Source organism: Magallana gigas, chromosome 2 (assembly GCF_963853765.1).
Source record: "Magallana gigas chromosome 2, xbMagGiga1.1, whole genome shotgun sequence".
Classification (NCBI taxonomy): Eukaryota; Metazoa; Mollusca; class Bivalvia; order Ostreida; family Ostreidae; genus Magallana; species Magallana gigas.
The window spans coordinates 26,651,837-26,667,186 of record NC_088854.1 but is presented as its reverse complement, the minus strand read 5'-3'; the positions used below and the strand labels follow the sequence as shown (position 1 = coordinate 26,667,186).

General features: G+C 32.2%; 1 protein-coding gene across 1 annotated transcript; it reads left to right on the top strand.

The window, feature by feature from the left end:
* The first annotated feature begins 7,489 nt into the window (after nt 1–7,489).
* LOC136272891 (uncharacterized) lies at nt 7,490–12,371 on the top strand. Its single transcript, XM_066075897.1, has 3 exons — nt 7,490–7,606; nt 9,018–9,375; nt 9,728–12,371. Exons 1-3 carry the CDS (start codon nt 7,546–7,548, stop codon nt 10,818–10,820), a joined length of 1,512 nt encoding a protein of 503 aa, XP_065931969.1. The 5' UTR covers nt 7,490–7,545; the 3' UTR covers nt 10,821–12,371.
* The last annotated feature ends 2,979 nt before the right edge of the window (nt 12,372–15,350 follow it).

Below are 15,350 nucleotides of genomic sequence, written 5' to 3'. Positions count from 1 at the left end.
AAATATATATAATATAGAATTAAGTTTGTTGGTGTGATTAACACATTGAAAGATTAAAATATGATATAAATCCTACAAACTATCATATAAATATATACAGGTCCAGTACAACTCTAGATTTATTTTATTAAGCTTTTTATGATAGCTTGATAAAGCTATTTATATACAGTGTTTCAGAAAAAAAAATTATTATAAGAAATAGACAAAAAATCACAAGTATGTAACTGCTACAGCTGTAATATTTACACCATGGACCTCTCAAAAAGCAGCCCCAATTAAACAAAGTTTAAACATTGCTGCTTTTGGAACACTTTAAAGCAAAAATATATTCCTATTGCTTGGGTAACTGTCCATTATCTTGTGTGCTTAAAGGCGTGGATACCTATGATTTCTTCGCATTTTGCTGTTTATTATCGCCCTGTTTATTAGAGTTGACTTCCTTTATGTTTATTAAAAAAAATAATTAATGGCCATAAACCAGTTTTCAAAAAACCGTTAAGAACTTTCAGTGCAAAGTCTCTGAAGAAGACACAGTTTGTAAGTGAACTTTTATTTTTTACAACCCTCAGTGCTCTAACGGTCGATTCATTTAAAAGAAATTACACATTTAAGGAAAAGGTTTGACAAAATAGCTATAAATCAAACTACATGTAATAAAGCTATATATATTATTTAAGCTATGCATGTAAATCCCTTGTAAATCAAAATACTGTACTGGACTTGAATATAATTAAATTTATTAAATTAAATCATTGATGGGACCTTTATTAAAAAAAACGAAAATACATGTATATACGACTAAAAAATATCCAAACTGTTGGTAACATTTAAAATGTAAAAATTTTGAAGGTATTGATAAGTAAGTTTTTTTTTAAAAAACAATGCTTCTGAATACATTACATCGAATTTATCGATTATTTTCAACTTCTAAGTCCTGTCAGCATTGATGACTTGTCCTTGGGTCCAAACTTGAGTAACTTCATACGATAGTTGATTAAAATCAACCCCAAATACCAAATGCTGTACACTTGGTAAATTCCACATTCACGTACAGTACTGATCATGAGTATACATTAGTGGAGAAAATATAATTGAAACTGCAATTACTCTATGGAACAGATTTCAATCGTAAGCTATTAATTCATGATCAATTCTTTTTTTTAAAAATCTACAGGAGTTTCAGATCATCCCATTTGAAAATCATTTCTCCTATGAAAATTATTTTCTTTTGTGAAATTCGTTTCTAAAGGTAAATGTATCAACTCTCAGGCGAGACACTCTGAAATCAAAAGCGATCAAATACTCTCTATACATAGACAATGGCCTATCACTGGGTACGTATGCCTTTGGATTTGTACAAAACTGCATCTTACACGAGTGAAAAAATGCCACCTTGACACTAGCATAATAATCAAACACAGATTTAAAAGTGAGGTTCGTGTAATATCTAAGCTCTTCCCCATAAAACTTCAATTAATGTCTGTTTAGACTTGGCTGGATTAAAGTCCATTTTCTAGTTTCTATTTGCAATAATTTATGTTTAAGGGTCATCCCCTTTTAAAAAAAAAAGGTTTCGGATACATTTTTATTTTTCCTCAAAAATAAGTAATCCAAGCATACATTCAACTTGAAAATGAAAAGAAAAAATTATTTTGGGGGAGGATTAATTCTTTAAAATTATATAATTTGTTGCTATTTATAAAAAGAAAAGTCTTTTCTGCATTCATACTTGGGACCTGCATGTACGTAGACTAATATCATACCCATTGCGCAACAGAGATAGACCACAAATTTTTGTGACATAGTCAGTTTCACAATGGTTTGAAATCGCTATGTTTTGATCTACTGTTCTAAAAGTAAAAGTCACCAGGTGTCGAGGGCCCTTAAAGGCTGAAGATACAACACATAATTTAAACTTTACTATAATAACCGCCCTCCTGGGTCATTCATCGCAAACCAACGCAGGCGCGTTGCTACAAGGGGTGGGGCAGACATTTCCGAAAGTTTGAGAAGGAAAAAAAACGGAAAAAGAAATACAATGCAGTGAAGAAAATGCATGCATTCTAGTATAACCTTCACTACATAGACATGTACATGTCGTTATCATTGACTGTTGTGATATCTTGTCATGAAAAGAAGGTGTTTCAAAGGATTAGATGTATGTTGTGTTTATGTATATATATCGCATCATTGGCAACTTTGTTTTTGAATAGTCTTTTATCGAATATCGTCTCAAGTTACATTTTAAAGTTCACACAGCTTTCCTCAGATGAGAGAGGATAGTCCATGTTGGCTGTAGTTCACATATCTATATCAAATACCAAGTTGATTTTCTAGCGCAAAAATGATCAATTAAAAATACAATACACACAATACAAGTGTCATATGTTACAAGGGTAATTATTACATTATACAATTTACATTGTACTTATAACCTATATGCTCTTTGACTATTCATTTAGCTCATTTTGAGCCCTCAAAAAGGGGGAAGAGCACCTCCTTTAAAATATGTTTTTATAGCTAAATTTAGAAATGTCTATTGCCAAAAAAGTGGGGAAGGGGGATGGGGACAGCCCCCTCTTCCCGATGTTTCGTGTCTGAATCTTTGTTACACACCATCGTTTAGCTGGGTATAAATACTCTAAATTCATTTGTCTTCAGTGCAGTTGGTTTAAAAAAAAGTATGTTCAAGTTTTACTTTCACTGTCTAGAGCGCAATGTTTAATGATATAGAATCGAACGACAATTGTTGACATTTGGATAGAATTTAATTTAATAGGAGTTGTTGACCTTACTGAGGCACAGACTTTTGTCAATCACAAATCATTTGTAAACATGAATAATTCCGTAATATGTAGTTTTTGAAAGCTCACAATATCTGTTGTTATTATTCTAACGAGAAAATTTACTGTTGTCAGTCACATGTGTGTTATCTACTTTTGAAATGAAAAAAAAAAGACCAAATTCATTTGAGCAGCTATGTAATTTGCTCTTAATTAAACAATATTTATGCATCAAAATGAATGTGTTAAATGATTGGAAAACAGGCAGTGCCTATATACTTCCTCTCCACAAATAACAAGGTTACAAAGGATATATTTTAGTTTAAATCTCGCAGCAGATAATTGATATAAACAGTAAAAAACCAGATATTCCAAAATGTTTGCGGTATAATAAGTAGTTGAAATATAATTTTTGGTGCACATAATTTATTCATTTGGATTATTTAAAACGCAGCATTTGATTTATTTTGAATGGAAAACGACGAGGATATATCGCTTATATACTTAAGTATTCACAGGATGAATTGCTCTTGCATTCAGTAAACTCAAAGGTGATTAAAAGATAACTTAAAGGCTGGGGCCCAGGTATAAATAGCAGCCAATCACAAAATGAATGGGAAATTCAATTTTCTTTGCAGCCTTCAGTTCAGAGAGAATATTTTCAAATTAATAGCATTATTCATTAATAAAAAATTCTAATTTTTGGTGTGGAAGTAGCTACCAAGGCAGCTATCAATTGACGTCAAAATTTTTACAAACAAAAAATTATTAAAAGAGTATTAATCTTATAAAGTTCTGAAGCAGCTCAAAATTTTGAATTCTACACTAATGATTGACATTGGAGGCGGAGATTACCAATGTTTTGTTTACAAAGGAAGTGGATGTAGCCATGTGGTCTGTAGATTACTCATCACAGTATGAGAAATGTATCGGCAAAAATCTTTTACCTTAGCATTGATTAAAAATTAATCCATCACATGAATAACACTGTTGGTGTGATAATTATTGAAATTTATTAAAAACCTAAAGTTAAAATTATCACATTGCTTTTAATTTCACATAAGAATTGTCATGAGTCCGTAATAAAGATGCATAATGTTTTATCTATGGTAGATAAATTGTCAAAAATGCGAGTTAATTCATATGCAAAACTTCCTATTTTATTAATACATCTGGGTTATATTTGATATCTCCCAAAAATGCCTGTGTCGAAATTTAAATCAAGCTTCTGTCCTTCCAATGGTGTGAGCAACTTTACTCTGCACATTCCACTAGCCACCATAGTTTTGTATGTGATGTGCGAAACCACACAAGCAATGCTGACATTCTTCAATCTTCAGTCTCCCGAACCTGACTTATCACAAAGTCATCAAAATGTGGGTCACTGTCCTGAGAACTTAGTAATAAACCCATTATTGTTTTTCTCAACAGAAAATTAAAATCCCAACTCAGTGTGTCAAAAGCTAAAAAATGTTTCTCCACGACATTTAGTTACTTGCAAAACTGGAATATCCATTTCTCCCTGCTTATTGTGATGTCCTTCCATTTCCTTCCAATTTCACTCTGGTTCGTAGTTCCCACCACATGATAATTAATATGGGGTAAATAAGGGGTATATGAATATATGTTTGCTTGTAAAAGCAAATGAAGGTTTTATAAACGTTGTATTTGAGTTCTCAACAACCAGCTGTTAATTAGTGTTCATATTTTCTTCTCACATCGTAATGACAATCTACTGGGATTTTAATCAGTTGAAAAAAATATCCCTAGAGAACCTCTGATTATTTTTTGTAAGCGGGCAACTGCTAAAAGTTTCATGCTTGAAACCATTATTGTTTCAGGAATGCCATATATCAGTATTGAAATTTTATCATCTTCACACATAAATGTTACAAAACAACATAAATAAAATCAAAAACTGATCAAAATCCCTCTATATGAAAATTTATACAGCCCCTCTTAATAGATTGGGTTTTCCCCAGTATATAAACAAAGCAGACTGAGCCACATGCAATGTTTACTCTTATCAGCATCACCGACAGTGATGGAGGTAGCCCCGCCTTTTTGCCCTTATAGGCTTAATTGTCTACCAGGTGGCAGAAAATCTAGGTCGACCCCGGCCTTTTTAAAGGTGCCTGAACGGTACATAAGATGACTTAAAGATAACTTAAAGGTAAATGAGAAATTACTTAAAGGAAACTGAAAGATAACATAAAGGTGACTGAACGATAACTTAAAGGAGACTGAAAGATAAACTGAAAGGTGACTGAACAATAACATAATGGTAACTGAAAGATTACTGAAAAGTGACTGGACGATAACCTATAGGTGACTGAAAGATAACAATGAGGTGACTGATAGATAACATAAAGGTAACTGAAAGATAACTTAATGGTGACTGAAAGATAACTTAAAGGTACCTGAAAGATAACTTTAAGATGACTAAATGGCACAGCGATGTCATTTAGTCATCTTTCCATACTTTTGGACTTTCTTTTAGTTGACTGAATGGCAGTGTTTAATCCTGTGACGAATGTGATATTGGAAAATTTACTGGTGCGCATACAATTTACTGTATATTTTATATTTTTCAATTTCTTTATTCACTTTGCTGAAAAAAATGCTTTTTTACGATATCTTATACGTGTATTGAAAAAAGGTGTATTATAGTTTATGTGCCATAAAACCAGAACTGCATGTTTGTTATCAAGACAAATGTTTCACGCTGTGGACTGTCAATAGAAGTAGCAATCGGGTTCTCCCACGGTAAACATATGAAAAACACCGAGCCGAACAATCAAGGTGGCATTTTTGTACTAGACAAATATGCATGCTTTGAAAAACAATTACCCATAGAAACAACGATATTACATGTACTATAGAATATTTTGAATTTTCTACCGGTATAAAAGAACTTTCTATAGGAATTCAAATCTAAAAGATTAGATATATATACGGCCCGTATTCGAAGCTTTTCAATAGACATAGTTGAATGCAAGTGAAGATGCTGCCAAAGAAGAAGACAAAAGCAACAGGCAAACGCAAAGTGGCGAACTGTAGAAAGACGGCCAAGAGGAGGCCAAAGATCTGCTGCAGCAGCTAAGCCCGGTCTGCAAATAACTGAAACATGCATGTAGAAATACAGATTTAAAGAATGCTTTTTATATACCGATCTCTTTTCTTAAAGGAGATCAATACAGTCTAAAAATGGCCACTATCATCAGAAAAAGATAAATTATTTCATAAAGTTGGGTTTTTCCCTATGTTTATATACCGATTAGTTAAAAATAAACTACAAGTTACTGCATTAAAAAATGATAGTTTTTGCACTTTTGGGAAAAAATGTAGTACTGATGAAGTCAACTCATAGAGTAAACCATAAGTGTCATGTAAACTTAAGATATAATAGGTTTTGAGGTGTTCTACTTTTGCACATGAGCACAAATATGTTACTTTTAAACTAAATGACGATACATCTCAATGGTTCTTTATTCAAAATTCATTTAATATGGCTCGATGATAGTGGCCATGTTTAGACTGTATTGTTCTCCTTTAAGAAAAGAGATCGGTACAGAATATACATGTATATACCATGTAAACATAGGAAAAAACCCAACTTTATGAAATAATTTATCTTTTTCTTTACTCAATACCAGTTTATTACTCAAGCCCTATTTACATGATGTGATTCTACAGATTTGCTTTATGTGTGATTTCACATCTGATGTCAGTGTTGAATTTCCACGATATGATTTGTCAGAAATGTACTTCATTAGTATTTACTTAGTATTAACAAATTATATCTTCAAATGTTAGGCAGATCTGGTGGTGAAGTTGTTGTTCGCTCACCCTCCTTAAGTCAGGTTTGGTTTACTTTCGAATGCTTTGGGTTATTTACATTTTTGGTATGATAAAACCGTTTTATAAGGTAGGCATCGGCATGAATGTATTCAAGAGCATATATGCTAAAATGTAGATTTAGCATAAATAAAAATAAATTGAAATGTACAAAAATACATATGTTTAGAAATAATCTTCACTATATGTATATACATGATTGTATATTAAATGCCGCTATCATCGAGTGCTGTGTTATCTTTTAATTACAAAGAAAATACTGTGGTTTCATCAATATTCGTTGAATACCAATTTTCGTGGATTTCGTTGTTAAGTTGATCCACAAAATTTAATGTTCATTGAAGTGCAATATCTATTAACATTTTGTATTGATATGGTCATTGGCCACGAATTTACATATCCTTGAAACTGTGATTTTCACTTTATCCACGAAAATTGATACCCTTGAATATTAATGAAACCACAGTACATGGTTTTATAGAATTAGAAATAAAGGTAATATATATTCATTTATCATGTTCTTTTTTAATATTGCATTAAAGGTTTTAGTTTGTCTCATTTACAAGCTACCTCTGATTCAGGTTAAGCTACATTCTGGATTTCGCCTAGCGCTCCCCAGATATAAAAGGATGGAACATATTGGCCGTGGTTAGTAACAATGACAAACTAGCTGCATATGTGTACATCAAGTTCAATTTTTAACGCAAGTGTTTAAAAAATGATCAACTTAGAATTCTTCGACACGTATTACAAGTGTCATTAGTGTAATAAATGATCCTAAATATGTTGCAAGAGCTAGTCACAGGTTTTATGATTTTTAAAGATAACAATGGTATATATTTGAATCAGGAATCAGTTGAATAAACAGATAATATTGGAGGAACCAGTCTAAAAATGTTTTAAAATGTCTCAACTCGCAAAGATTGTCTTCACTTTACTTTTTGTGGTTGAATATGTTTTATCAGGTAAGTCGTCCTTTACAATATATCATGGTATAAAGTATAACTCACTCGCCTGTTGGGTGTATATAACATGCGTATATAGAATTCGTATATATAGAATCAGATGATATAGTGACCCAAAAGAAAAACAAAAAAAGAAAATGTAAACAAAGAGGTATAGCGCCATTTTCCATTATAATGCCAACACCCGTTATTAAAACAATGCATATTTAAAAAACACTAATTTGTAAACCTTAAATATGTAAAGTAATTGAAATATGTTGATTTAAACTAGAGTGTGAGTGTCCACACCTTTAAGTAGTGCCATTTTTTATAACTTCAATGCGTTTTCTCTTAAAGAGTGGGTCTGGAGTTCCATATTTTTGTCATAGTCTAAATAAGGTTTACTGGAATTCAAACATATTTTTTTAAACAAAAATGTTGAGAAATGACCAGATATCCTTTTAAAATGTCATTTTGTATTTCAACAATTGAACATTTTAGAAAAATAATACATAAGTCCATAGATTCGTGGCCAAAGTCGCATTTAGCATTAAAACGTTGCACATTGTTGTGACTAAAATGGATCAGTGGTTAAAGCAAACATAAGGCAACTTTATTGAACAAGGTTTTTATATTAAGAGTTCGATACCAGCAAAATAAGGTTGATATTTTTTCCTTATAATTTATCCTCATCCATAATTTGGCCTATTCACTTGGAGAAAATTTAGATCAACTCGTCCCCCGTATCCTTAAAAATACCTAGGCGTAGACGTCAAATTCTTCTGCATTCAAGATTCTCTCTATAACAGAAAAATTGCTGGACGATAAAAAAAAAGAAAGAGAAAAGGAAAATTAAAGCCACTTTACCTTTTTTCATCACAGCTCAAAAGCAAGTCTCCAGTGTGAATAAAACAAAAGCGGCTCTACGAGATCTCCGATTCCATGGGGAAACATGATATAAGATTTAAAGTTTAAAGGGGCCATATGATTATGCCTAGCGACCAGCAATATGTACACCTTGCTAGAAATATCCTACACACTTCAGAACTGTTCGGGAGAAATAGAAGCCCTTGATAACGAGAATATCGTGCACACCGAACCGACAATGATATTGTACATTAGTAATATTGAAAATGTCTGATGACTGCAAAAGCCCTATATTGTAGAAGGAATCGAATACTAGGTGCACTATGCCTCTTTATTTACTTTAAACCATCGTTACTTGCTTTTTAAAAGGTCATACTTTTTTATGATATTACGAATAGTTTTAGAAAATTTTGTAGTTCAGAGGTTTGTATGTCACCATATTGCTGCAAGATTCAAATAAGGTGAACAAGCGTCAATTTTCTTATTAAAAAGAATGGACATTGAATAGGTAACCTTTTCATATTAAATCAAACCATTGAGATAGTGTATCATATATATTTTTAAGGTTGTAATGAAAAATGGAAAACAATCGTTAAAACTGGAAAAAACGGAGAAGAGAAGAGCGGAAGTAAGCGTGATCTAGTAAATCATTTGATGGCCGGAGATGATATCAGATTTTCCCTTAACAATGGCGAATATTTTACATCAATACAATCAGCCATTCTGACTGGAAATGAAAATATATGTGTGCAAGCACTTTTTCACATAAGTAAGTCAGGATACAACAACTTCCAAAGCGACGCCTACTGGTGGTTCTTATACGTCTGTACATCAGGTCACGTGCATATGTCAAGGTGGTCTGTTGGTGCACACACTGATAGAGGGCAAACAAAAACGACCAACGATATCACCTGGTTTGCAAGGTAAAACAACTTTTGCTAAGATAACATGTTACCTAAAATTAAGAAAATTATTATATAAAAATGTTTAAACTCCTTATAGATTACTTTGGCATTTCAGCGATCAAGCAAAGGGAACATTAAAGGATAGGATATCTTTGTTCCCAACAGAAGTATTTCAGAATGTTTGCAAAATATAAGTGATGCAAACTCCAATTGGCCAAATACCTGGACCCTGCAATTAAAATTGCTTAATGTCCGGACCATTAATTTGTTCTTCAATATCTATCTAAATGACATATCTAAATTAAAAATATTAAACGCTGTCTTAAATCACGTATATTAATCTCTTAATATATATTTTCTACTGTTTTAGATCTCGTAGTTGTCAATCACAGCCTATTTTCTGCAATCTGGAAACAGGCGAGAAGAAATGTGGTGATGTATCTCTATTGGCAAACTCTGTTTTGAATGGTGCAAGCGTTAAGGTTCTTAACCCTCAAAATGGATACATCACCAGCTTTACAAATATTGTTGTATCCGGTGATGGTTTATCCGTAGCTGGACAATACCCATGGCACGTCAGTCAAAGTACTGTTAATAATCATGTTGAGTTCCAGTCAAACGTTTACTGGTGGGCATCAATATGGTCAACTACTGGCCAAGTGGAGATGTCTCGATGGAATGTTGGAGAGCACACTAGTCGAGGGAAAAATCGCATGAATACCCCAATGGAGTGGTTTGTGGATGACTGCTGGACACTTGCGTACAGTCATAACAGTTCTGGTCATGAAACAGATGGATCATTAGACTTGCTTGTCGGAGCTGTTTTAGCAGGCAGAAAAGTCAGAGTCAAGATGGGTTCATACATTGTGGAGCCAGACAATCTTTATATAAGAAACGGACATGTGTCTGCTCAACTTTTAGGACATTTATCTAAAAATACAATGTTTGATTTCCAAACCGATGTTTATTGGTATTGGCAAATCGTTTCAACAACCGGTGATGTTGAGACAGTGAGATATAATATTGGGAGCACTCATAACAGAGGAAACTCGGCTGACAAACATGCAATCACATGGTTCATTGAGACAAGGTCGTGGTCTAAGGTACTTACTACTTCCAGCACTGGCTCTGTGACACACGGGTCTAAAGCTAACTTGATAACTGCTTTACAAGCTGGATCTCAGCTTCGGTTAGTAGTCCACGAGGCAGTGGACTCTTTCAGCATAACTGAGGCAGATAATATTGCTATCGAAAAAACTGAAGTTGTTGCTCAATCAGTTAGATACATAAGAGATGAAAACGGAAATGGAAACATTCCACGGCGGTTCAGGACCCCACCATACTGGAAATTTACTTCGACGGCAACAGATGGCAACCAAAGAGCTGTATGGTGGAAGTTAGGAGAGCACACGTCACTTCCGGCATCAACAGAGAGGTACCCTGTAGACTGGATTGTCGGTTGATGTATATAACAAAATTATTAAATCTTTAATTTTACTTCATATAAATGTCATTTTTGTGAAAGTTTAATTCACTTTGATGATTTTTTTTTGGCTAGACACAATGTAATTTACATCATATAGTAGAATTATGTCTCTTGGTGTGGTATGAAAAATTTGATTTACGTATTAGAAGATTTATGTACTATATAAATGATACATGTACAATATTCAAAACTTTTAATATGGCTTCTTACAAATATTGGTAAATAAACTGAATTCATTTACAAGTACTTTATGACTTTATTAATTGTCTAAATGATTACGGGCATATTTACATCTGGTATGGCCATTAACATGACATTGATACAGAAACAATTACTGTAAAAGAATATCGCCTTCTTTTAGATTCATTGAAACTTCAGTCAGTGACATAAAAATTCGTTAAATCTGCTATAGATTAGATGATCATGTTCCTTATTTTCAAGTTTTGCTGAAGCTATATTCATACAGATCCTCCTATAGCGATGGTGTTTTACGTCAAAACAACTTCTGGTAAAGTAGTATGTTTTCCTAAAGTTTTTGCAATCCTTCTTTATTCTTATCTACGTCGTATAATATGGATTAATTTTCTGTTCACAGTTTCGAGTTTTGTTCTGGTTACTCTTAAAAGCTATCAATACTATTCCTCGTTTTTTGTTGACTTGTTTGTTTGCATCATATGCATGCTTGCTGATGCCTAAAGATTCTTCCCTCTGTTTCCTTTTAAAAATGTTAAAGAAAAGAAAAATAATACAATGTACTGTAGAATAGATGATTTTCATATGTATTTACTGTAAAAGATACATTTCAAATGAATATACTTCTAATTAGATTATTACAAATGATAAGTTTGATTAAACAAATGGAATAGATGAAACCTTTATATGTATTTTATTTACTAAAGTCAGTCCCAATTTTTAGTTTCCGCAAATTATCACAATTTTTAATGAAAACACACACACTTGTCAAAAAAGTACCATTGAAAACGATAAAAGATAAAATCCAAAATTTCTTCATGGACACCTCATATATTTTTACCCAGAAAAATTCACATAAACAACAAATTTCTTACGGGGATTTATAATGTGGAATGTAGACATCTTTAATCATTCGGAATTCACTCGGAACACCTTACATATTTTTTCAAAGTTATCATCCAGGTATTTTCATGTAAGCTGCAAATTCTCCCGATACTTCTTATTTTTAGCTGTGTATTGAAATGCGATAAGCAAGATGGGGGCGTTTCAAGAAAGAAATCTAGGGATTTTTTCATAGTATTTAATGTACATCGCTTGAATTCTGATGTATTATAAATATCAAATGTATCATTTAAGAAAATATGCTGCATTGATATCATTGGGAAAAAGTATAGTTTTTTTTCATTTTGATAATGGTGTTTTCCCATGTCAAGCTATCTCCACTGTCGCAATCTCTTTTTCATATCAGTCTGTCCCCAATGGGAAAAATACGCATATCAAATAATATTTATTTTTAAAATATATTAATATGTGATGTAGATGTGTAAATTAAAATACTTGTAAATATAAATAAAAAACAAGTAAAAGTCATATATATGGACAGTATACATTATCTTATTCAAAATAAAACTGCAATCATACCAGTATTACTAATTTTTGTGTAAGCTGCAATCCCTGTTCGTGTTATCCGATGTAGTTGCTTGACCTCTTAAGTAGTATCAACATATATCATTTTAAATAATGTACGTTGCTAAAGTCAGTCACAGCCTACCTACTGCACTCTAATATTAGGCTGAAAGAAATGTGCTGATTTATCATTGGGACTAAACGGGGCTAGCGGTAAGGTTCTCACATGTAAATGATGTCACCTGGTTCACAATCATTGCAATGATAACAGTATCCAGCAGTGATGATTGACTGTCAATATTAAGGTGTCATAATAGTATTTTACCGAATGTTCACATCAAAACATGGCTGAGGAAAAATAATACTCCCGAATTCCTCTTTAAATTATTGACGCTTTCGCCGGCGACAAAGACTGGTTTTTTTTAGATTAACCCCCCCCCCCCCCAAAAAAGAAAAAAAAAACCCAGTGTGAAATATTTCTGACCATCTCAGTTAATGCGAGATCATTTCAATATCTGATGCTGCGGTGTTTTTACCGGAAGGTGGTGGGGTGAAAAGGCCCGGGCTTTATTTTCAAGCACATAAATTTACATTCACTGCCAATTTCCTCCTACATTTCTTGAGCAAACCGATTGTAATTCACAGTAATATTGAAACTGATAGGGTTTAAAACTACCTGATCAAATTCTAACCGGTGTATTGATTGTTCGAAATCTTCTGCAACCTAAGAAAAATTACGAAAGGCACAAAATAATCATGATGATGCCAGACTAAAATTCCCATTTTAGTAAGATTGCTGTTTCTTTTATTTAACGTACCGATGTACGTTAAGGCTGTTAGTAATTTACTTTTACCAACTATTTATGATGAAAACAACAATTAATTACAAGGAAAATGTATATTATGCAAGTACATAATTATGTATACCAAATCAATAAAATGCTATCGTTTGTGATTCATGCGGGATATCAAGGCACCGACTTTTCAGAAAATATTTTCTGCGATGTCGCTACCTTCATATTCCGCACGAATCACCACCAAAGACAGCATTTTTATTGATTAATAACTATTGCATTGCTTATTATCAAGACCAATACGGTCTATAAAAATGTAGGTTTAGATGTAGATGTTGACATGTATATACATGTACTTGTATATAAATAAGCCATACAAAAATATGTAGACTTATGAATAATCACAATCTTAAATTAGTCTGCGGGATAGCAATGTATTGCAATGACGACGATAAAATGGAAACGCTAAATGTAATAATGAACAGGATAACGAGGAGGATATTCTCAAAACAAAAACGTTTATATCTTAATTTTGAGCACTTTTAAAAGTATTCATATAGAAAATAATCATAAATGAGTTGTCTACCATACTGAGGCACAGAATTTGAAAATATGATTCAATATTTGCGTAAATTTTAGTCCACTGAAAAGCTTAATATACGTTTATTTATATTATAGCGAGAAATTTCGGTTTTGTTAGTCACACGCGTGATATCTGTTAAAAAAATAATAATAAACAGTAAAATCAATTTGTTTAGTTCGATAAAGCACGTATCAAGCATAAAGTTGTGCACATAATTCATTCATTTTTACCTTACCCTTGAAATTAATATCACAGTGATACATGTTAATGATTCTATAGTGTGGAAAGGATAGGATTATACAATTCAAACAATATTTATTATAGTATAAGAAGGGAACATAATAGCTCATTGACTATGTACAGGATTATATAAAAAAAAAACAACCTGTGTCCACATATATACTAAGTACTTTCAATATATCCTACTTGTTATGTAATATTTAATGTCTGACATTATATAACAATATATGGTCCTAAAGTAACTATTTTATCATGTCTTGTAAGAGAGAACAGAAGATGCATGTGAGTATTTTCGCTGTAATTATATTATATGTAACCGAGCAGTCAAGGAAAATGAAGATGATGTACTGTGTATCTGATGACTTTTTTTTAATTTTGAATATAGAGACATTGACCTACAAAATAATATATAATATGAGAAAACTGACAAAATGAAACAAAATACATTAGCTATAAGTTACCACAAATACATTATACGTTTCATAAAAAAATCAATTACAGTGCGTACTGTAAAGAAAGCTAACCTTTGAACTTTACAGACACATTCCAAGTATTGTAACTTTAATTACAAAAATACACTTTAGTATTGACAATGCAATTAAAATAAAACTAGAGACTAAACATTTACACTGATAAGTAAAACATAAGTTAATATGAAATTTACATACCATAAGATGCCACAGATATCAACTGGGTGTTATTTTCTTGCTCTACTTAATTAGAATTATAGGTAACTTATTTATACACATAGCTTCAATATAATTGGTTAATATTATGAACCAATGAAATTACAGATAGGAAGAACTCAATTTACTTGCGCAGTAAAACTTTGACTGATATAATTTTAAGATTCTATTGAACAAAACGAAAAATAGAAAATACAAAACGAATAAATACACATAGACATATTACTCTATCACATATACATGTACGATATCTCAATATGTCATTCATGCATTTAAGTATTTTTTGCAATTATATGTGCATATAATGTAATATAAATCTACTTTAATTATTCTCCGGCAGTATACATGTACAACTACATGTACATGTACGAGTATTTATACAGGTCTCAATAGAATCTATCATCTGTCGATGGTTGACCTGTTACATGTATTGTTTTGTCCGTCTCAATAATAGAAGTGTGCTTGAATGGCACAGATGAATGCAGCAAAAAGCCGCCAAACCTGAACATTTGGACCATGTTTATATAGTTCGATCATTAACAAGAGTTCAGACACGGTAATAAGTAAAACTAATGGTGCGCATGTCTGTGTTCGAACGCACATTG